Here is a 22,362-nt window from a genome sequence, read left to right as displayed (position 1 = left end):
AAAGAAACATTTCCAGGTGGCACCTCTAATAAGTACCAATTTAGACTTCAGGGTCCTCTTAGATTGCTCATCAACACGTAATCACCAGTTGGGTGACACTGAATAAATAGCTGTGCTCTGAGGAATGCATAAGAGACAAATATTGTAGCTGGCTTTGAGTAATTTCATGGCATAATTCTAAACTTTTCCCCATGCTTGGACTATACCCTGAAAGAATGAATGCTGATTTCCATGAAATCAAAGTGAAGCATGGTATATTTTTGAAAATAAGACTTTTGTGAAGCATTACTATAAAGTGATCAGTTTAAGAGAACTGAACTCTAGCATTTTTATTTTATTATCAACTGGCTAATAATTTAAATTTGGTCTGTTATTTTTCTTCGTAGGTAAAGAAGAACCCAGTTCAGGATAAAAGTTTGCTGCCAGGAGATGATTTTATTCCTGAGCCACAAATGGCAATTCATATTTCTTCAGGAAATACAATGAATATAACAATATCAAAAAGTTGTCTTAATATTTTCAACAATTTAGCAAAAGTATGTCTGAATCTTGCTTAGAATATTTCAAGTGGAATTTTAAAAATGAAACATGTAATTTTTTTGTCATCAAAATTAGCTTCCAAAAAATGTGTAATGATGGTATACGTTTTGGAAATAATGTATACTTTTCAAAAATTTAACTGTGATGATATGTTCCTTTTCAGGGTTTTTCAGAGGGCACTGCTTCTACTTTTGACTACTCTTTAAAGGACAGAGCTCCTTTTACTGTAAAAAATGCTGTAGGTGTTCCCATTAAAGTGAAGCCCAATTGTAATCTCAGAGTAATGGGCTTCCCAGAGAAAAGTGATATTTTTGATGTTGATGCTGGCCAGAATTTGGAACTGGAATATGCCAGCATGGTACCTTCAAGTCAAGGGAACCTATCTATATTGAGTCGTCAAGAAAGCTCCTTCTTCACTCTGACCATTGGTATGCTATATTTATTTTCTTTTAAGGGCATCTTAGCAGTTGTTGGTGTGGGCTTATTTTTAATAAAATGTAAAAAAACATTTTGCTGCAGATATCTGGAGATACAACATTTGAAACGTATAATTGCTAACCTCTTGTTTCTTGTTTTCTAAACTTGAGAAAATTAAACTTTATTAAGAAATACTTTACAAAACTAGATTATTTTTATGCCCTTAAATAACATATATATAATGTATTTTTAAAAAGATAGGAGTTTAATGAGGAGAGAAAATAGCTGTATTCAGAAGTCTTACAGTATTGACACTGTGACAAAGAAAAAGATTGTTGCTGTATAATTGAGAGAATAAGAAATAAGTTGGATTTTGTTTTTATATTCAAAACCCCAAGAAAAAGTGTTTTCGGTCAAAAATTTTATAACAGTAACTGGTCTCCTTTTTTTAGTTTATGAGTCTTAGAAAAGCAATTTGTGGTGATAATTTCTAGTGATGAAGAAAAATACTCATCATTATTTTGAGGTACTAATGATTATTCTGTCATAGAGAAACATTGGCAAATTAATATTTGGAATTCTTTTCACTTATGCACTGCCTTAGTACCTCATGGATATACAGAAGTTGCAAATATCCCTGTGGCCAGACCTGGACGGCGATTGTATAATGTACGGAATCCCAATGCCAGTCATTCTGACTCTGTCTTGGTACAGATTGATGCAACTGAAGGGAATAAAGTAATTACTGTTCGCTCTCCTCTACAGGTAATACTTCAAAGTGAATTGTATCCCTTTCAGTGTATCAAGAAATGTCAAATCATTTAACTGAATATAGGAATATAGTAAAACTTCATTAGGTCAATACTGATTATTCAGAAATAAATAGTAATTATTCAGAAATAAATAGTAAATGGAAATGGCTTCTTTTTACTGTCCAGCTTGCTTTGGTAATATTTATTTTAAATGTCTATAGTTTTGTTTACTTAAAGCTCATTTTTGTTGTCTGTCTGTTAAGATGAATTTAAAATTAATAAAGCTTTTTTGGTATATTCCTTTAAATATTCAGAACCAAGGATTATTGTAATTGTAGTTAGGAAACATTCCATTCTCTTTGTATGTCACTTGGATTATATTTTTCAAGTATGTATGAAGGCATATTGGAATGATCTATTCCTCTGAAAAACATTTTAGCATCTTAATCTGTGTAAATATTTTTTCTACTTTTAAGGTTTTATCCAAAGTTTTTCTTTTTCTGTGTATTACTACAGGTTTCAGCATATGGTCAACAAAAGAACGTTTTTTTCCTACCTGTAACATCAGATAAAAATGAAAAGGTTTCAAATTTTGGACATTGTTATCTTTTAGTTTGTTATTTGTTCCAATGCATAACAGACTGTTGTCAAGAAAAGATAGTTGTACTATTTTTCTCATGATTTTTTTGCTATCCATTTTTGTTTAGTTTTTACACATGATGCATTGAGAAAAGATTGTCTTGGAGAAAAAATGGCTTAAATCTTCAGAGAATAATACATATTTGAAACATAATATAGACCAATACTAAACATAAGCTTATAATATATGGAGCATTTGAATATCTTAGTTTTCAACTGCCACATAAACATTATGTTTAATATATGTAGCACTTAAATACCCTAAAATTTTTCAATTGCCAATAAAAATATCTTCCAATATTGAGTTTGAAATTTTTTAGATCTAAAAGTATTTGCTTGTGGCTCTCATTTTTCTTTCGAACTTACATATCTTTAAAAAAACTTGTATTTTTTTTTGTCCAACAGATCAAAAACCATTTCTCCATTGCATTTATCATCTATAAATTTGTTAAGAATGTTAAGCTATTGGAGCGCATTGGGATAGCCAGACCTGAAGAGGAGTTCCATGTTCCTTTAGATTCATATAGGTAGATAATTCTTGAAATGTATTGAACTTTAAATGTACTGAGTTGGGGATTTATATTCTGGAAAATAACTTCATATTTTTATTATCTGAAGATTGGTAAAAGCCAGTTTTAAGACATAATTTAGTCTTACATTGAGATACACATTTATATTATCATTGAATTTATCAGGTGAAAATTCTTTATTGTATATTTGGTATCAGAATTTTTCTGAGTATTTTTATTAGATCGCCTTTGTATTTGAAATGAAAAAATTTTTAAAGTTGTCTTTGTTTACAGAGTTTTTGTTTGTTTGTTTGTTTTTTGTTTTTTCTTAGGAAAGTTCCTCCATAAGTTAGCTATGTGATTTTGGGTGAATTTCCTAACCTAGAGCCCTGGTTTCCTCATCTATACATCTGTAAAAATAGGAATAATAGCACCTATCTTGTAGGGTTGTCAGGAAGATTTAATGAGATTCTTTTTTTTAAGTTCTGAATCAAAACTTTATTGTCACTGTTTCCTCCTTCTGCAGATGTCAGTTGTTTATCCAGCCAGCTGGAATCTTAGAGCATCAGTACAAGGAATCCACCACTTACATTTCTTGGAAGGAAGAACTTCATAGGAGCAGGGAAGTCAGATGCATGTTGCAGTGTCCATCAGTAGAAGTCAGCTTCTTACCTCTCATAGTGAATACAGTTGCTCTGCCTGATGAATTAAGCTACATATGTACACATGGGGAAGACTGGGATGTAGCTTACATTATTCATCTTTATCCTTCTCTCACTTTGCGGAATCTTCTCCCATATTCTCTAAGATATTTACTTGAGGTATGTCTCTTGCATTTTGTTTGATTTTTACTGTTGCCCAGAGTAAATTCTGATTTTGTTTTATGGCATTTTTAATTGAGGTCAGTGTTTTATATAGCGTATGTGTAATGTGTAATGCCTTCATAATACTAATGATAGCAAAAACTGGCATAACATTTACTATGTGCTAGGAACTGCTCTGGGTACTTTACATGTACTAGCCTATTTACTGTTTATAATAACCTCCTGATGTAGGTACTGTTGTTAGGCCCATTTTACATATAAGAGAACTGAGTTGAAATGGGTTAAGTGACTCGCTCAAGGTCCCGTAGCTAGGAAGTGGTAGAGCTGGGATTTGAGCCTAGGCAGTTTGGCTTTTTGATCCCTGCCTCTTTACTGCATCTTCCTTAAATTAAGAAGCATGATCATCTCTTTAAGTAAAATTCCATTAACTAAAATAGAGGAAAAAATGAGAAAATATTTCATCTTAGTTTAAAGTTTTTATTTTAAAGTCAACATTGTGATTATTTCTTCAAGGTTCTGTTGAAAATAAACCTTGGAAAATAAAAAAATAATTACTGTCTGTCTTAAGAAGTAATAAAGATTTTCTAGTAATGTTGTATAATAAATATTTTAAAATTTCCATATGGTGGTATATTTTAAAATACTAAAATCTGGAAAGTGTTTGGAACCTACATGTTTTTTAATCCGACAATGAGCCATTCCTGAGTTGTGGAGACAAAATTAATAAAACGAATTAAGTAGTATTTATATAAGAGTATTTTGTAAGAATTAAATAGTGTTTATATAAGAGGGGTTTTTAGTAAGGAAACCTGGTTTATATGTTATTACTCATTTTTCAAGTAATTCTGCCTTACTTAGATAACTTGTCAGAGTAATTTTTTACCTGACAAGTTAATAAGAGTAGTTTTCTTATTCCATTCATATGGGAACCATTAGGCATGGTCTATAATTAGAGGATAAAACTGAAGGCCAGGCAGTTCAGTGGCTCATTTAATGAAATAGCTCTCATGGACAACAGCCAGGCTTCCTGAATTTAGTCTTTGACTCTTGATACAGACCTGATTTTTTCACAAAAAATTTAGGCTGTTAGTCTCCTAATGGCCAAAATCAGTTTCTGCCTTTGGCTATGGTGTAGTATTTTCTTTTTAGTCCTTAGTGAGTACTGGACATTTGTAAAATGTAACCTTGGTACTTCACAGAAGACTTAGCAGTTTACCTGCATCTGGTAGGTTATTTAGCATTTGTGAAAAATATGAATTTTGTTATTTCAGAGGTTTTAAAAAGTTACTAAGCAAATTTTTGTTTGTTTTTAGGGAACAGCAGAAACTCATGAGCTGGCAGAAGGCAGTACTGCTGATGTTCTGCATTCAAGAATCAGTGGTGAAATAATGGAATTAGTCCTGATGAAATACCAGGGCAAAAACTGGAATGGACATTTCCGCATACGTGATACACTTCCAGAATTCTTTCCTGTGTGTTTTTCTTCTGACTCCACAGAAGTGACGACAGTTGACCTGTCAGTCCATGTCAGGCGAATTGGCAGCCGGATGGTGCTGTCTGTCTTTAGTCCCTATTGGCTAATCAACAAGACTTCCCGGGTTCTTCAGTATCGTTCAGAAGATACTCATGTGAAACATCCAGCTGATTTCAGGGATATTATTTTATTCTCTTTTAAGAAGAAGAACATTTTTACTAAAAATAAGGTGTGGTTTTGTTCACATAATAAGTTAAAGCAGATAAATTCCTAATCTAGAAACTTGGGAGTCATTTGCCTTCCCTAAAACCATGCTAACCTATTTGCTAAATGCCATTGGTATGAATTAGGTTCAAGGAGACTTAAGAAAAGCATAATCAAGTGGGATGTTAGGAACCAATAGGTTTCCTGAGACTGAGTTGCCTTTTTCTCCAATGCCTATAGAGTTACCTCTGTTCTTGAAGAAGTAGTAGTAGTGGTAGTAGTAGTAGTAATAGTGGTAGTAGTAGTAGTAGTAGTAGTATAGTAGATAGAAAAGCTTGAATTTATTTACTTTACCGGTGATGAAATGGCATTTTTAAAGAAGTTACCATTGAATTTGGCATATATTAGATGAGTCTTCCTATGTGTGAAGCACTCAGCCAGGCCTTTGGGAGAGAAACCTAATGCCTAAGCCTCGTCCTTTATGCTCTGGTCCCTTCTTTCCTCTTCAGGCTCATGTTTTGGTATCCCTCATCACACACTTTCTCAAGGACTCACCTCTAGGCTTTTGTATATGCTGCACCCTTTGCCTACAGTGCCTCTTTCCCTGTTTTTTTTTTCTGTCTTCCTCATCATCCCTGATTATCTGCTGTTCATTTGTCATTCTGCTCAAGCCTGATATATATGAAGATTTTCTAACCATTTAAAATGGGCCTAGACATCCCATCCGTGTTCTTATAGGAGTAGTGGTTCTCAAATTTCAGTGTATATTAGAATCACCTAAAGGTTTTTTTTGTTTTGTTTAGTTTTGTTTTTTTTTTATGAGATGGAGTTTTGGCCAGGCTCAGTGGCTCATACCTGTAATCCCAGCCAGCACTATGGGAGGCCGAGACTGGTGGATCACCTGAGGTCAGGAGTTCGAGACCAGCCTGACCAGCTGGTGAAACCAAATTAGCTGGGCATGGTGGCAGGCCCCTGTAATCCCAGCTACTCGAGCAGCTGAGGCAGAATCGCTTGAACCTGGGAGGCAGAGGTTGCAGTCAGCTGAGATCGAGCCATTGCACTCCAGCCTGGGCAACAGAGTGAGACCCCATCTCAAAAAGCAAAACAAAACAAAAACAAAAAAGGAAATGGAGTTTTGTTCTTGTTGCCCAGGTTGGAGTGCAATGGCACGGTCTTGGCTCACTGCAACCTGCACCTCCCGGGTTCAAGCAATTCTCCTGCCTCAACCTCCCAAGTAGCTAGGATTACAGGTGCCTGCCGCCACACCCTGCTAATTTTTGTATTTTTAGTAGAGATGGGATTTCACCATGTTGGCCAGTCTGGTCTTGAACTCCTGACCTCAGGTGGTCTGCCAGCCTCGGCCTCTCAAAATGCTGGGATTACAGGTGCGAGCCACTGCACCTGGCACCTGAAGGGTTTTAAACGCTGATTACTGGGTCCTGTCTCTACAGTTTGATTCAGTAGGTCTGGATATGGTTTGAGACTTTGCATTTCCAACAGGTGATGCTTTGGGAACTCCACTCTCTTTGAGTGTTGGTTAACACGTGGTATTGTAATTGCTTGTTTATGTGTCTGACCTCTAGTTGTCCTCAAGTTTTTTACAAACTAATTGGATGGATGAGGGTGAGATTAATACAAGGGCACAGTTTGATCTCTTCTATAAAATTTTATCTAAATCCCAGAATCAGAAGTAAACTATCCTCTCACCTCGATAGCATTTTTTGCCTCTTGTATGGCTCTTATCCCATTGAGTCTTGTATCATAATTTTTAGTATGTATTTCCTAGTCTGTCTATTTGGAAGCTCATTGAAGACAGGAACTGTGTCCTATTGTCTTCCATTCTGCCTATCACAATGTCTTTAATGTAGTGTCTGCTGAATAATGTTAAAGACATAAATTCTCTATATGCTAAGACTTTAAAGATTTGTTAGCTCTGTATCATAAGTCTATCACTGGAAAACATCATTTTGCATTATAATTCTTCTTAAAAACAATACAGAATCTTACTGGTATCTAGGTTTACTATACTCATTGCATAGGTGAATGAGAAAGTCAGAACTATGTTTTTGTTTTATTATTCCCTAGAGTTTTTTGTGGCTCTGTTACCTGTTTGCAGTATGGCTTTGATTATATTTTTCTGTGTCCCACAGTACTAAAGAAATTTCTAGTAGTCCAGCAACTTTCTCTCAAATAAAATGATTATAGTGTTTTAGATTGCTTATATGACGATATGTGCTCTCTGGTATAGGTACAATTAAAAATTTCAACTAGTGCCTGGTCCAGTAGTTTCTCATTGGATACAGTGGGAAGTTATGGGTGTGTGAAGTGTCCTGCCAACAATATGGAGTACCTGGTAAGATTCTGCTTCCTCATTTACCTTTGATTCCATTCACCTTTTCTACAGTTCAACAAACAAGTTGGCTCCTAAAGTGTACAGAAATTTGAATTTAAAGTGATAATGTGGAGGGAGGGCTGTTATCACTACAAATTTTTATGATCACTGATACCAGAGCAAAACCTGAATTTGTCTAAGTTTAAGACAGTGAGTTTAATCCATCCAAGTGAGCAACTTGGTAAATATTCACAGTATGGTAGAATCCTTATTCTATGCCACCCCTTGCCAGACATTTCTTAAATCTTAAATTTGACTAGTATGAAAATTTTAGTAATCTGATGCCAATTAACCTATTTTATTACTACTTCAAAATTTTTATTTTACTAATAACAGATAATAAAACTTGTACACTAATTATAAAGCAATTTATGTTTGAAATTTTAAAAAGTAGGGAATTCTAGACATACTAAGTCTGTCATTACAAGTCGTTAAATTACTAATTGATATTTCTTGAATTGTTTCTGATGGAGCGAAACTAAGGAACTAAAATTTTTTTTTCTTAGACGATAATCTGTAGTAGAATGTAACTTGTAGTTGCTTTATTTAAGAATTATTATTTTAAAATATGTTAAGAAGTTTGTGTGTGAATGAGGGGATGTGTGTGTATTTCAAAGACATTGAATAAACTGGAAAATAAGCTTGTTTCCTTTCCACAGGTTGGTGTTAGCATCAAAATGAGCAGTTTCAACCTTTCGCGAATAGTTACCCTGACTCCCTTTTGTACCATTGCAAACAAGTCATCTTTAGAACTAGAAGTTGGTGAGATTGCATCTGATGGCTCAATGCCAACTAATAAATGGAACTATATTGCTTCTTCAGAGGTAACATTTTTCTTTATTACAACTGGTTCCTAAAATATACAAGTAAATATTGACATCTAAATAAGAATTGTATATACCTCTTTTTCAGACTCTATCATATTTATGTGTTGAAATATGACAGCCAGCTTTGAAAGATTTTTTTCATACTATATTTTTAAAAAAAGAAGAAAAGTTTTGATAATACTTACACTAGCCCAGTCTAGATCATTAATAGTTTTTTCTAATTCTTCCTATGTGTGTAGAATGTAGCTATGTACTGTAAAAAGTACATAGAGATTATGTATTATATGGTGTCTCCATAGTCAAGATAATGTCTCTATATTCAAGAAGCTATTGTCTTAAAAGAGTAGTAAAAGTCAGCACATGGAGAGATAGATAGCACATGCTAAGTTATAGGTGGTTATAGAATTTCTGAATAGGTGAGCTGGAAATTTCTTTGAAAATTAGCTAAAATTCCGCTCTCTCACTTTACTGAAAAGGAGACTTTTCCAAGATTGATAAAGTCATTGGTAGTTGAAATCATGGTGTTATAGATCAAAAGATAAAAGTTTCACAGAAAAGGTGGGATTTGAACTAAGCTCTTCATGCTCAGTAAGATTCCAGGAGGTGAAGCAAATGGGGGAATGTGTGCCAGAAGAGGACAGGTGCAAAGATGAGCACTGGTGCTTGATCTTGACTGAGTTTTCAACCAAACCAGCTGACTCTCCGGATGAAGGTCACTTTCTACTGTGTAAAAAAGATTCTAAAATTATTTTAAAAATTTTTAGCAAAAGACTGAAAAGGAGGGATTCTAATTACAATATGAACCAAAAGCTCTAAGAGCGTGGTGTGTTCAAGACACTTAGAATGATCTCCTTAAACTCAGCAACAAACAAATGCTTCTTTTTTTTTTTAATCTTTGCTGTGGGTTTGATTACAGTAGTATTTTTTATTCAGAAATAGAATTTACCTAGTATTCTATAACAGAAGGACATTTTGTGTTAGGAATGAAATATTCAGTAAAAACTGAGGCTTAAAGAAGTAAGTATATGGTCTGATTAATATCAGACATCTAGGAGGATGGTGTCGGAACTTCCAGCAAGGTCTGTGGTGTTCTTTCCTCTGCGTTCAGTTGTCTTTCTGGTTTATCTAGGATAAGATACTCTGTGAAAGAATTCATCGTGTATTAGTGAATTAAAGTGGATATACACAAAAGCAAATGAGATTATAATTTTTAAATACAATTTTTAAATAATAATGAATTTTATAATTCTTAATCAACAGACTCTTCAGTTTCTCATACTGCAATTATACCATAAATACATATAGACTAATATATCTGTATTCTCCTGATGCAGTTTCTTTGGTTTCATAGTCATTATATTGTCAGTAATCTTACTAAGAGATGTGGAGGACATATTTTTAGAAGCTTCATAGTAATTTAATCAAGATCAGAATCAGAATTGAAAATTTAATTAGTTAATGTCTTATTTATTATATTACAGTGTTATCCTTAAGACTGATAATAACTTTTATATTTATAGTGCCTTCCATTTTGGCCTGAAAATTTGTCAGGCAAACTTTGTGTGAGAGTGGTGGGCTGTGAAGGATCTTCCAAACCGTTCTTCTATAACCGACAGGATAATGGCACTTTATTGAGCTTAGAAGATCTGGTAAGTTTTCATATTTTAAAATAAAATGTCTTTGATTTTTAAAATTTGCTTTGAGATATTTCAGTAAACCATGCTATCAAAATTTACTGGTAATTATTTGAAGGTCCTGCTATGTCAATATGTAATGCCAACATATATTTGTAACAGATCAGAGCCAGTTTGCTTTTCAGTAAGAACTTAAGAAAACAGGCTGAGTGGGGAAGCTCACGCCTGTAATCCCAGCACTTTGGGAGGCCGAGGCAGGTGGATCACGAGGTCAGGAGTTCAAGACCAGCCTAGCCAATATGGTGAAACCCCATCTCTATTAAAAAGTACAAAAATTAGCTGGGCATTGTTGCACATGCCTGTAATCCCAGCTACTCGGAAGGCTGGGGCAGGATAATTGGTTGAATCTGGGAGGCAGAGGCGGAGGCTGCAGTAAGCTGAGATGGCGCCACCGCACTCCAGAGAGACTCTGTCTCGAAAAAAAAAGAAAAAAGAAAACAAAGCTTTTGTGTTTTACATAATATTGAAATTCCATATGTAAGTGTAGATTAAACCAGTACATCAAACATACTTTTTTTTTTCTTTCCTACAATAGAATGGGGGTATCTTGGTGGATGTAAACACTGCCGAACATTCAACTGTCATAACTTTTTCTGATTACCATGAGGGATCTGCTCCTGCCTTGATAATGAACCATACACCATGGGACATCCTCACATACAAACAGAGGTATGAGAAAAAACGGTTAATAGGAAATACTTTTATTGGTTCACAGTAACTAATGGGAAACACTTTGGTTTCATATTCAGAATGTTTTTAGATTTTAGAAAGGTGATACGGAACACGTGGTGTTAATGTCTAATATCCTTACATGTTTTGAGATAACCCTCTGTAAACACATTAATATTTCTGCAGCAAAACTGATGAATATTCACGTCAAATGGGAAAAATAGAAATTATTAATAGTTTCATATCAATTCAGGTCAGGTTTTGCTGCCAAATGAGTTTTGACACCAAACTTCCAGAAAAATCTTTGGGGTTTTAGAGCTTTTTAAATTTCAAAATGGCAGGTAAGGGAGTGAACCTGTTTGAGTATTCCCTTTCCTGGTAACTTGGTAATGCTCAGTGACCCTTTTCCTATAAATCTGTATTTAGTTTTTTTGGGTAGGGGTAGTAGAAGGTTAAATGAGAAGATGATAAGTAGATAGTGATGTTGAATGTATAGCATTGGCTGATAGGAATTTCATTGTTCTTGCCTTTGCTGTCATTTGGTTTGGATGATGTCGTTATTTAATGGTGGAGAATTTAAGCCCTTAAAATATCGAATAATTTTATTTATAAAATTATGTATATTTATATTAACATATGTATATATGTGTATATGTATTTATACATATATACACACATATAAATGTGTGTATATATGTAAATTTCTTAAAGATTTCCCTAGTCTTAACTCTAATGGAGTGAATCCAGTGAGAGATTTAAAAGTACGGATTAGGATTAAAACCTAGTTGGATTACTTTTTTTCTCCCAGTTCTCTGGAATATTTTTTGCATTAAATGGACAAATACTTTACTTAAACTGTAATAATCAATTTTAAAGTCTCCTGGGAGTCTTGTTAAGATGCAGATTTTGATTCAGTAGCTTTTGGATGGGGCCCTGGACTTTGCATTTCCCACAAGTCCCCAGGTAATGCTTATTCTGCTTGTTTACAGACCACACTTTGTGTAGTAATGGTATGGACATAATTTTTTTTGTTGCTGCAGCCCATAATATATCTTAAGTATTTTATTTGATTAAAAAGCTTAACTGGTCACAGTAATGCATACCTATAGTCACAGCTACTTGAGAGGCTTGGGTAGGAGGATCTCATGAGCCCAAGAGTTTGAGGCTGTAGTGCAATATGATCTTGCCTGTGAATGGCCACTGCTTTCCAGCCTGGGAAACATAGGAAGACCCTGTCTGTAAAAAATATGTTTAAATTTAAGCACTGAGTGAAAGTTCGGCTACTAAAGATATTTACTCTTCACAGCCATTTCTACAGGTGGACTCTGATCTGGCAATCTGTTTACCCTAATGAATTCCATTGGTATGATTCCACTTGGATCAATTCTGAGTACATTGAAGCTTCAGAAAGGGCAATATTCTGTTTCCCCAAGCTTAAAAACCTTTAATTTATTAGACATTTTAGGGTACTTGTTTTTAGGTAGAGTTGTGTTTTATTAACCAAAGGAATTGCATAGGACTTTTGTGCTAATCCCCTCCTCAGTAAACTACGGGTTTGGATTTCTTAACTCCAAGATAATACTGATTTTCTCTCTGTTCATCATGTTTCAGTGGGTCACCAGAAGAAATGGTCTTGCTGCCAAGACAAGCTCGACTTTTTGCCTGGGCAGATCCTACTGGTACCAGAAAACTTACATGGACATATGCAGCAAATGTTGGGGAACATGATCTGTTAAAGGTATCATTTGATGTGAATGAGTGCTCTATGAGTTACCTACCAGTGAAGGAAGTAGAGAAACTATCTTCAATGACTCCTTGTCCTAACTGAACTAGAAGTGAATTGGAAGTATTTCCAGCATAAGTAGCTTTTGGACTTTAGATGGCAAATACTGTAGTTCAAACCAGTATATTATATTAGATCAATCAAAGTAATTTAATTACAATTTTAAAAAATAGACCTGCTTTATCTTGCCCACCTAAAGGCCAGTAAAGCACCTTTTTTATTTACCAATTTTAAAATGAAGGAATTGTAAGACTAAGTTGAAAACAACTTTATTTTGAGCATACCTCTGCCACTTTTGGCTATGAGTTTTTAAAGCATGTTTTCCTAAGCACAGCTATATATTTTGTTAATTAATGGAGTCTGATAGATGCAAATTATCGCATGTAAGAAATTTAGTGAAATATTTATTGAAACAATATTTAGGTAACTGAGTTGATAAAATATGTTATTTTTTAGACTCTTAGCCTCTGAAAGGGCCCGAAGAATTCATATACCAGCCTCTCATCTGATATAGGAATTGCTCTTGCATTAGTAATAGATCATCCAGTTTCTGTATGAATATATTCCATGATGAAAGAGTTTATATAGTGTCATTGTGCGTTGTTCATTGTCCAATAATGCCAGCTGTTAAAAGTCTTTCTTGACTTTTGCTTTAAAATGGTAAGTGGCCAGCAGTTATTGAATTATCCTCATTTCTTCTCTCCTCATATTTGATACTACTCAGCGACTGTAGCTCCCAGTAAGTAGCATATAGATACTAGAGAGAAGGTGGCAATGACCTTCTGGAGGAAGGTATAAAGGTCTGCGTACAGAAGCAGATCCAGGAAGAATTCTGTTAACAGCATGGTCAGGGATTTCAGTTTTTAATGTTCCTCTTCTATTTGGTGTTAGCGAATGAGACAGTAGGAAGAGAGGGTGATTCCACCTCAGTCAGCAGATAGTCTGCCACGTATTGAAAATTGAGCTATAAGCAAGGAAATTGTTCATGTTCTTGTCCACTCAGTTGATCAAAGAAGGGAGTTCTGCTTAGGCCCTAGTGGACATGACAGGGGAGTTCAAAGAAAATCATACATTGTTGGCAAACACTAGGTTTACACAGATCTTTCCTCATTTAAGTATGATAAACAGAAAAAATCCCAACATGGACTTTATGAAAAAAATACTTCATTAGAAAAAGGTAGCATTATCCTGTTGATTCAGAGGGCAGTTGTACCTCTGAAAAATTTTTTACTACAGGACCAGAAGCAGCATTTCAAAATGTATGCCTGGCATCCTCAACTAAGTTATAAAGACATGATACTATGAAATAAGAGAAAGCAAGGTGAAATAAAAGACAAAGACAGCAAAATAAAGTGTAAGGGGAGAGGGGAAACTATATTCTGTGCATACTATATACTTATATCCCATTTAATCCTAAATTTTATTGAAGAAATGATAAAGATTATATCTTTTTAAAAAAGCTGTCAATTAGTAGAACTCAAATCAGTGAGAAAGGAATTTCAAAACAATGAGAAAATGAAAATAAGTAAAACTTTGCCATTACAGTAAAAGAAAGAAACCTAAGAAAGTATATAATAAATGACAGATATATTTTATTGAGGACATATCATATATTGATGCTTTTTATATATTATCACTAATTCTTATGATAGGAACTTTGAACTGCTGGTTGGAATTCAAAATCAGATCTATCTGACTTCAAAGTCTGTGAACTTTTTCTACTAGACCATGCTTCCCGTCAGTTATGTCAGTAAATGAAAATGGTTTAAATTCTATTAAAAGATAAAAACATTCAGATTAAATTAAAAAATAAGATTTAACTGTAAGTTGTTTACAAGAGTTCTGTTTCAGCCACGCTAACAGAAAATTACAACCATGAAGAGAGATGGTAGAGATTTAACAAGCAAATGGAAGTAAAAACAAAGTAAAGTTGTTGATTTTAATTTCTTTCTTTTTAAAAATTCATACATAATAGTTGTACATTTTTGAGGGGTACATGTGATATTTTGATACATACATAAAATGTGCAATAATCGAATTGGAGTAATTGGCATATCTACCACCATAAACATTTCTCTTTATGTTGGGAGCATTCCAAATCTTCTCTTCTAGCTATTTCGAGCTATAAAATACATTATTGTTAACTATAGTAACCCTACTGTACTAGCTAACGCAAGATCTTACTCCTTCTAACTATATTTTTATACCCACTAACCAACCTCTCTTGTTCCCTCCCATCCCCTTCTCATCCTTTGGTAACCAACATCAACTCTCTATAAAATAAAATACACTTTTTTTTTTTTTTTTTAGCTCCCACATATGAGTGAGAACACATGCTATTTGTCTTTCTGTACCTGACTGACTTCACTTAACATATGACCTCCAGTCCTATCCATTTTGCTGCAATATTTGACAGAATTTCAGTAATTTTTTATTACTGAATAATACTTCATTCTGTATATGTAGCACATTTTCTTTATCCATTCATCTATTGATGGACATTTAGCTTGGTTCCATATCTTAGCTACTGTGAATAGTGCTGCAAAGAATGTGGGACTGCAGATATCCCTTCAATATACTGATTTCCTTTCATTGGGGTATATGCCAAGCAATGGAATTGCTGGATTATAGTTCTATTTTTAGTTTTTTGAGGAAACTCCATACTGTTTTCTGTGTAGCTCTACTTACATTCCCATCAACACTATACAAGTGTTCACCTTTCTCTACTTCCATGCCAACATCTATCTTTTTTTTTTTTTAATTAAAGCCTCTAACTGGGGTGAGATAATCTCATTGTGGTTTTGACTTGCATTTCCCTGGTGTTTAGTAATGTTGAACATTTCTTCATATACATGTTTGCCATTGTATGTCTTCTTTTGAGATATGCCTATTCAGATCTTTTGCCTGTTTTTAAATCAGGTTTTTTTTTTTTAAGGAATTCAAAGCACTCCACCAAGCTTGTGGAGTATTTTGAGTTCCTTATGTTTTCTGGTTATTAATCTCTTATTAGACAGTTTGCAGATAATTTCTCTCTTTCTGTATATTGTCTCTACTCTGTTGATTGTTTCCTTTACTGTGTAGCCTTTAAGCCTGATGTAATCCTATATGTTTTTACTTGTGTTGATTGTGCTTTTGAGGTCTTATCCAAAAAGTCTTTGCCTAGACCAGTGTCCCAAAGCATTTCCCCAGTGTTTTCTTTAAATAGTTCTATGGTATCAGGTCCCAGATTTAAGTCTTTAATCTATTTCAGTTTTATTTTTTAATATGGCAAGAGGTAGGGGTCTAGTTTAATTCTCCTGCAGCATATGGTTATCCAGTTTTCCCAGCACCATTTATTGAAGACACTATCTTTTTCTGGTATATTCTCGTGCCGCCTTTGTTGAAGATGAGTTGGCCGTAAATGCATGATTTATTTCCGGGTTGTCTGTTCTGTTCCATTGGTCTGTTTTTATGCCATTACCATAATGTTTTGGTTACTATAGCTTTGGTATATTTTGAAGTCAGTTAGTGTGATGTGTCCAGCTTTATTCTTTTTGCTCAGGATTACTTTGGCTATTCAGGTTCCATATGAATTTTAGGTTTTCTCTGTTTATGTAAAGAATATCATTGGTATTTTGATAGGGATTGCATTGGTCTTGTAGATCGCTTTGGGTAGTAGAGATATTTTAACAATATTAAATTCTTTTAAACCATGAATAAGGGATATCTTTTCATTTTTTGGTGTCCTATTTTATTTTCTTCATTAGTGTTTTCATAGCTTTGTACATTTTGGTCAAATATTATTCCTAGGTATTTTACATATATTTTTTTTTTGTAGCTATTGTAAATGGTATTGCTTTCTTGATTTCTTTTCTAGTTTGTTTGTTGTTGGCATAAAGCTATGCAATTGGTTTTTTTTTTTTTTTTTTTTTTTGGAGACAGAGTCTTGCTCTGTCACCTGGGCTGGAGTGCAGTGGTGTGATCATGGTTCACTCCAGTCTCAACCTCGCAGGCTTAAGTAATTCTCCCACCTCAGTCTCTCGAATATCAGGGACTACAGTTGTGCACCATCAAGCCTAGCTTTTTTTTTTTTTTCTGTAGAGATGGAGTTTTGCCATGTTGCCCAGGCTGGCCCCAAATTCCTGAGGTCAAGCGATCCACCTGCCTGGACCTCTGAAAGTGCTGCGATTACAGGCATGAGCCACTGTGCCCAGCCATTTGATTTTTATATACTGATTTTATATCCTGAAACTTTACCAAATTTATCTGTTTGGTTAGGTTTTGTTTTGTTTTTCTTTTTTTTTAATGTGTGTGGAGTCTTTAGGTTCTTCTAAATATAATATGTTGTTTGTGAATAAGGATAATTTGACTTTTTTTTTTTTTTTTCAAATTTGGATGCCTTTTTTTTCTTTCTCTTGCCAAAGGGCTTTGACTAGGACTTCACTATGTAAAATAAAAATGGTGAAAGTGGGCATCCTTGTCTTGTTCTAGATCTTAGAGGAAAGGCTTTCAAATTTTCCCTCTTCAGTATGATGTTAGCTGTGGGTTTGTTATATATAGCCTTTATCATTTTGAGATATGTTCCTTCTGTACCTAGTTTGTTGAGAGCTTTTCTCATAAAGCAATATCAGTTTTTTTCAAATGCTTTTTTAGCATCTGTTGAAATGATCATGTGGTTTTTGTCCTTGATTCTATTAATGTCATGTATCCTGTTAGTTTGCATATGTTGAACCATCCTTGCATCCCTAGGATGAATCTTACTTGATAATAGTGATGGACCTTTTTTTTTTTTTTCCAGTGGACACTTTTATTGTTTATTTAATGTATTATTAATTTTGTCTCCCTACCTACAAATGGAATTTCATCTTGTTTCCATGCTGAGTAGTGAAACAGTGACAAAGCTAATCATAATAGCCTACATCAAAAAAGAACTAAGCTAACACAGCTCACTTGTTTTAACAGGCAAAATATAAATATATGCACTCTAGAATGCACAATGTTTAGTCACTGAGAAATTCAAATGGGATCTTGAAGAATGTAGGCAAATCCAGGGTGCAGTAAAGATGAGCTGAGATGCTGTGCAACTGTTTAAGGGTTCCTGGCACTGCATCTCTTGGCCACTAGCTGAACCTTGACATGGAAGGTTTTAGCTAATGCCAAGTGAAGTTGCAGAAAATGCTAGGTTGACTTAGGGGCTGTGCACAGGAACTAAAAGGCAGGAAAGTACTAAGTATTGCTGAGAGCATCCACCCTAGGAAGGACTTTACCTTCCAGGAGCTCCAAACTGGCACCACCCCCAGTGCTCACATGGCTGACTTTATCCTCCGTGTTCCATTTGGCGCAGCAAGTGGCAGTGTCTCCACCACCTATGATGGTGATGCAGCCCCTAGAAGTGGCTTTCACCACCTCATCTATGAGGGCTTTGGTTCCCCGGGCAAAAGCTTCCCATTCAAATACCCCCACAGGACCATTCCACACAATCTTCTTAGCCCAAGTGACAGCCTCAGCATACTTCTTGCTGCTTTCAGGACCACAGTCCAAGCCCATCCAGCCAGCAGGTATGCCAGAAGCCACAGTGGCTTGGCCAGTCTTGGCATTCTCATCAAACTTGTCAGCAGTGACAAAGTCAACAGGCAAGGTAATCTTCACACCATTCTTCTCAGCTTTGGACATTAGGTCCTAGACAATGTTGGCTCCCTCTTCATCAAACAGAGAAGTGCCAATCTCCATGTTGTTGAGCACCTTAAGGAAGGTAAAAGCCATTCCGCCACCAAAAATCATCTTGTTGACTTTGTCCAGCATATTATTGATCAACTGGATCTTGTCTGCAACTTTAGCTTCACCCAGGATGGCCAGGAAAGGTCGCTCTGGGCTCTCCAAGGCCTTGGCAAAGTAGTTCAGCTCCTTCTTCATCAAAAATCCTCCAGCCTTCTGTGGCAGATTGACTCCTACCATGGAGCTGTGGGCTCTGTGAGCAGTGCCAAAAGCATCATTGACGTAGACATCCCCTAGCTTGGAAAGTGAAGCTCGGAAAGCTTCTATTTTGGCTGGCTCGGCTTTAACCTTGTTCCCAGAAGCATCTTTTCCCTTCCTTTCTTCCTCCACATGAAAGTGGAGGTTCTCCAGCAGGATGACAGACCCAGCAGCTGGGTTGGCACAGGCTTTCTCCACTTCTGGGCCTACACAGTCCTTCAAGAACAGAACATCCTTGCCCAGCAGAGACTTGAGTTCTACAGCAACTGGCTCTAAGGAGTACTTGTCAGGCATAGGGACACCATCAGGCCGGCCTAGGTGGCTCATAAGGACTACCGACTTGGGTCCATTGTCCAAGCAGAATTTGATGCTTGGGACAGCAGCCTTAATCCTCTGGTTGTTTGTTATCTGGTTGTTCTTCATAGGAACATTGAAGTCGACTCTCATAACGACCAGCTTCCCTTTAACATCCAGCTTGTCCAGCGTCAGCTTGTTAGAAAGCGACATTTTGGAAATATAGCTGGGAAGAGAGGTCAGTGATTCGGACAACCAGGGAGCCTGCTGCAGACTTGCACTCGGGAGACGAGAAGAATGTGATGGATCTTTTTAATGTGTTATTGCATTCTGTTTGCTAGTATTTTGTTGAAGATTGTAGTTATTGTTATATCTTTGTCTGGTTTTAGTAATAGGTTAACGCTGGCCTTGTAAAATCAGTTTAAAAGTATTCCCTGCTCTTCATTTTTTTTTTTTTTTTGAAGAGTTTGAGTAGAATGGTTATTGGTTCATTTTTTTAAGTGTTTGGCAGAATTCAGCAGTGAAGCCATCAGGTCTTGGCTTTTCTTTGAGGGAAGACTTTTTATTATTGCTTTGATCTTGTTACTTGTTATTGGTCTGCTCAGGCTTTGTGTTTCTTTTAAAATAATTTTTAAAAATTGACACATAATAATTGTACGTACTTATGGGGTACATAATGATGTTGTGCTATATCTGTAATATATAGTGATTAGATCAGGGTAGTTAACATATTCATATCTCAAACATTTATCATTTCTTTGTGTTGGGAACATTCAGCATCATTTTTCTACTAGCTATATGAAACTATATAATAATATTGTTAACTATAGTCATCCTACAATGCTGTAGAACACTAAAACTGATTCCTCCTATCTTGCTGTAATTTTGTATCGTTTAAGAAATCTTTCCCTATCCCCACTTCTCCCTATGCTTCCCAGCCTCTAGTATCTGCTGTTCTAATTTTTACTTCCAGGAGACCAACTGTTTTTTAGCTACCACATATGAATGAGAACATGCAGTGTTTAACTTTCTGTTCCTGGCTTATTTCACTTAACATGATGTCTTCCAGTTAGGTTTTCTGTTTCTTCAGGGTTCATTATTAGTAGACTGTATGTGTCCAGAAATTTATCTCTGTCTTCTGTTTTCCAATTTGTTGGCAGATAGTTGTTCAAAACAGTCTCCAATGATCCTTTTGTATTTCTTTGGTATCAATTGTTATGTCTCCTTATTCATGCCTGATTTTATTTATTTGAGGTTTTCTCTTTTTTTGTAGTCTAACTAAAAGTTTGTCCATTTTATCTTTTCAAAAAACTTTTTGTTTCTTTGATCTTTTGTGTTTTTTAGTCTCAATATTATTTATTTCTGCTCTGATCTTTATTATTTTTTCCTTCTACTAATTTTGGTTTTGGTTTATTCTTTTCTAGATTCTTAAAGTATATTGATAGGCTGTTTATTTGAAATCTTTCTATTTTTTGATATAGGCATTTATTGCTGTAAACTTCCCTCTTAATGCTGCTTTTGCTGTATCCTATAGATTTTGATATATTGTGTTTCCATTTTCATTTGTTTTAAGAAAATTTTATATTTCCTTCTTAATTTCTTAATTGACTTATTTTTCAGGAATATATTATTTAATTTCTATGTGTTTTTATACTTTACAACTTCCTCTTATTATTGATTTCCAGTTTTATTCCATTATGGACAGAAAAGATACTTGATATAATTTCAACTTTTTTGAATTTTTTGAGACTTGTTTTGTGGCCTACCATATGGTCCGTGTGCTGATGAGAAGAATGTATATTCTGCAGCAGTTGGATAAAATGTTCTGTATATGTCTGTTAGGTCCATTTGGTCTAAAGTGTAGTTTAACTCCAGTGTTTCTTTGTTGATTTTCTGTCTGGATGATCTCTCTATTACTGAGAGTGGGGGTGTTGAAGTCCCCTATTAATATTGTATCTCTTCCTTTAGATCTGTTGTTATTTTCTTTATATGTTTGACTGCCCTGATGTTGGGTACATATATTTACAACTGTTATGTCCTCTTGCTGAATTGACCTCTTTATCATTATATAGTGACTTTGTCTCTTTTTACAATCTTAGCCTTGAAATCTTTTTTATCTGATGTAAGTATAGCTACTCCTACTCTTTTTTTCTTGGTTTCCATTTGTGTGGAATATCTTTTCCTATCCCTTCACTTTCACCTTATGTGTGTCTTTATAGGTGAAGTGTGTTTCTGGTAGACAACATATAGTTGTGCCCTATTTTTTTTTATTTACCCAGCCACTCCATTTCTATTAATTGAAGAATTTAGTCTATTTACATTCATTGTTATTATTGATAACTAAGGATGTACTACTGCCATTTCGTTATAGGATTTCTGTTTTCTGTTTGTTTGTTTTTTGTTTTGAGACGGAGTCTCGCTCTGTTGCCCAGGCTGGAGTGCAGTGGTGCGATCTCAGCTCACTGCAACCTCCACCTCCTTGGTTCAAGCAATTCCCCTGCCTCAGCCTTCCCTAGTAGCTGGGATTACAGGTGCACACCACTACACCTGGCTAATTTTTTTGAATTTTTAGTAGAGACGGGGTTTCACCATGTTGGCCAGACTGGTCTCAAACCCCTCACCTCAGGCAATCCATCCACCTCAGCCTCCCAAGGTGCTAGGATTACAGGCATGAGCCACTGCGCCCAGCCTTTCTGATTCTTTTATAATGCCCCTCTTTCTTTCTTCTTTTCTTACTGTCTTCCTTAACGGTTAAGTGGTTTTTCTCTGACAGTATGTTTTTAGTTAATTGTTTTGTATTTTTTGTGTATTTATTATAGGTTTTTGCTTTGTGGTTACTATGAGGCTTACAAAAAACATCTTATAGACACAATACATTATTTTAAACAAATGACAACTTGACTTTGATCAGAAAGGAAAACAAGGAAACCAAAAAGGAAAAACTAAAAACGCTACACTTTTAAGTCCATCCCCATACATCTTGACATTCTGTTGTCTCAATTTATACCTTTTTTATATTAAGAGGTTGCTGTAATTATTATTATTTTTGATAGATTTGTCTTTTAGTCTTCATACTAGATATATGAGTGGATTATACACCACAATTATGGTGTTAGATTATTCTGAATTTGTCCGTGTACTTAGTTTTATCAGTGAGTTTTATGCCTCCAATTTTTTTTTCACTTTAACATCATTTTCTTTCATATTGAAGAACTCTTTTTATCATTTTTAGTAAGATGGGTCTAGAGGTAATGAATTCCTTCAGCTTCTGTTTGGTAAAAACTTTATCTCTCTGTCATGTTTGAAACGTAGCTTTTTTGGATACAATATTCTTCATTTGCAGGGTTTTTCTTCCCCTTCAACACTTTGAATATGTTGTCCCAGTGCCTCCT

The 22,362-nt window shown here is 35.0% G+C and overlaps 1 protein-coding gene and 1 pseudogene across 3 annotated transcripts in view; one reads left to right on the top strand and one right to left on the bottom strand.

The window, feature by feature from the left end:
• VPS13C (vacuolar protein sorting 13 homolog C) overlaps positions 1 to 22,362 on the top strand; it is a 194,147-nt gene that overhangs the window by 130,538 nt on the left and 41,247 nt on the right. For both annotated transcript variants that reach the window (XM_025389713.1, XM_025389712.1), the window contains 11 exons: positions 387 to 536; positions 704 to 968; positions 1,562 to 1,722; positions 2,754 to 2,875; positions 3,384 to 3,678; positions 4,995 to 5,384; positions 7,608 to 7,712; positions 8,411 to 8,575; positions 10,099 to 10,227; positions 10,808 to 10,941; positions 12,553 to 12,679. In XM_025389713.1, coding sequence (XP_025245498.1) covers positions 387 to 536; positions 704 to 968; positions 1,562 to 1,722; positions 2,754 to 2,875; positions 3,384 to 3,678; positions 4,995 to 5,384; positions 7,608 to 7,712; positions 8,411 to 8,575; positions 10,099 to 10,227; positions 10,808 to 10,941; positions 12,553 to 12,679 — 2,043 coding nt within the window. The remainder of the gene's footprint in view (positions 1 to 386; positions 537 to 703; positions 969 to 1,561; positions 1,723 to 2,753; positions 2,876 to 3,383; positions 3,679 to 4,994; positions 5,385 to 7,607; positions 7,713 to 8,410; positions 8,576 to 10,098; positions 10,228 to 10,807; positions 10,942 to 12,552; positions 12,680 to 22,362) is intronic.
• LOC112627451 lies at positions 17,503 to 19,278 on the bottom strand (annotated as a pseudogene). The gene has a single exon (XR_003120180.1). The product of XR_003120180.1 is annotated as a phosphoglycerate kinase 1 pseudogene (transcript).

The sequence above is a fragment of the Theropithecus gelada genome, chromosome 7a (genome assembly GCF_003255815.1).
Source record: "Theropithecus gelada isolate Dixy chromosome 7a, Tgel_1.0, whole genome shotgun sequence".
Taxonomy (NCBI): Eukaryota; Metazoa; Chordata; class Mammalia; order Primates; family Cercopithecidae; genus Theropithecus; species Theropithecus gelada.
This window is presented reverse-complemented; position numbering and strand designations above follow the sequence as displayed.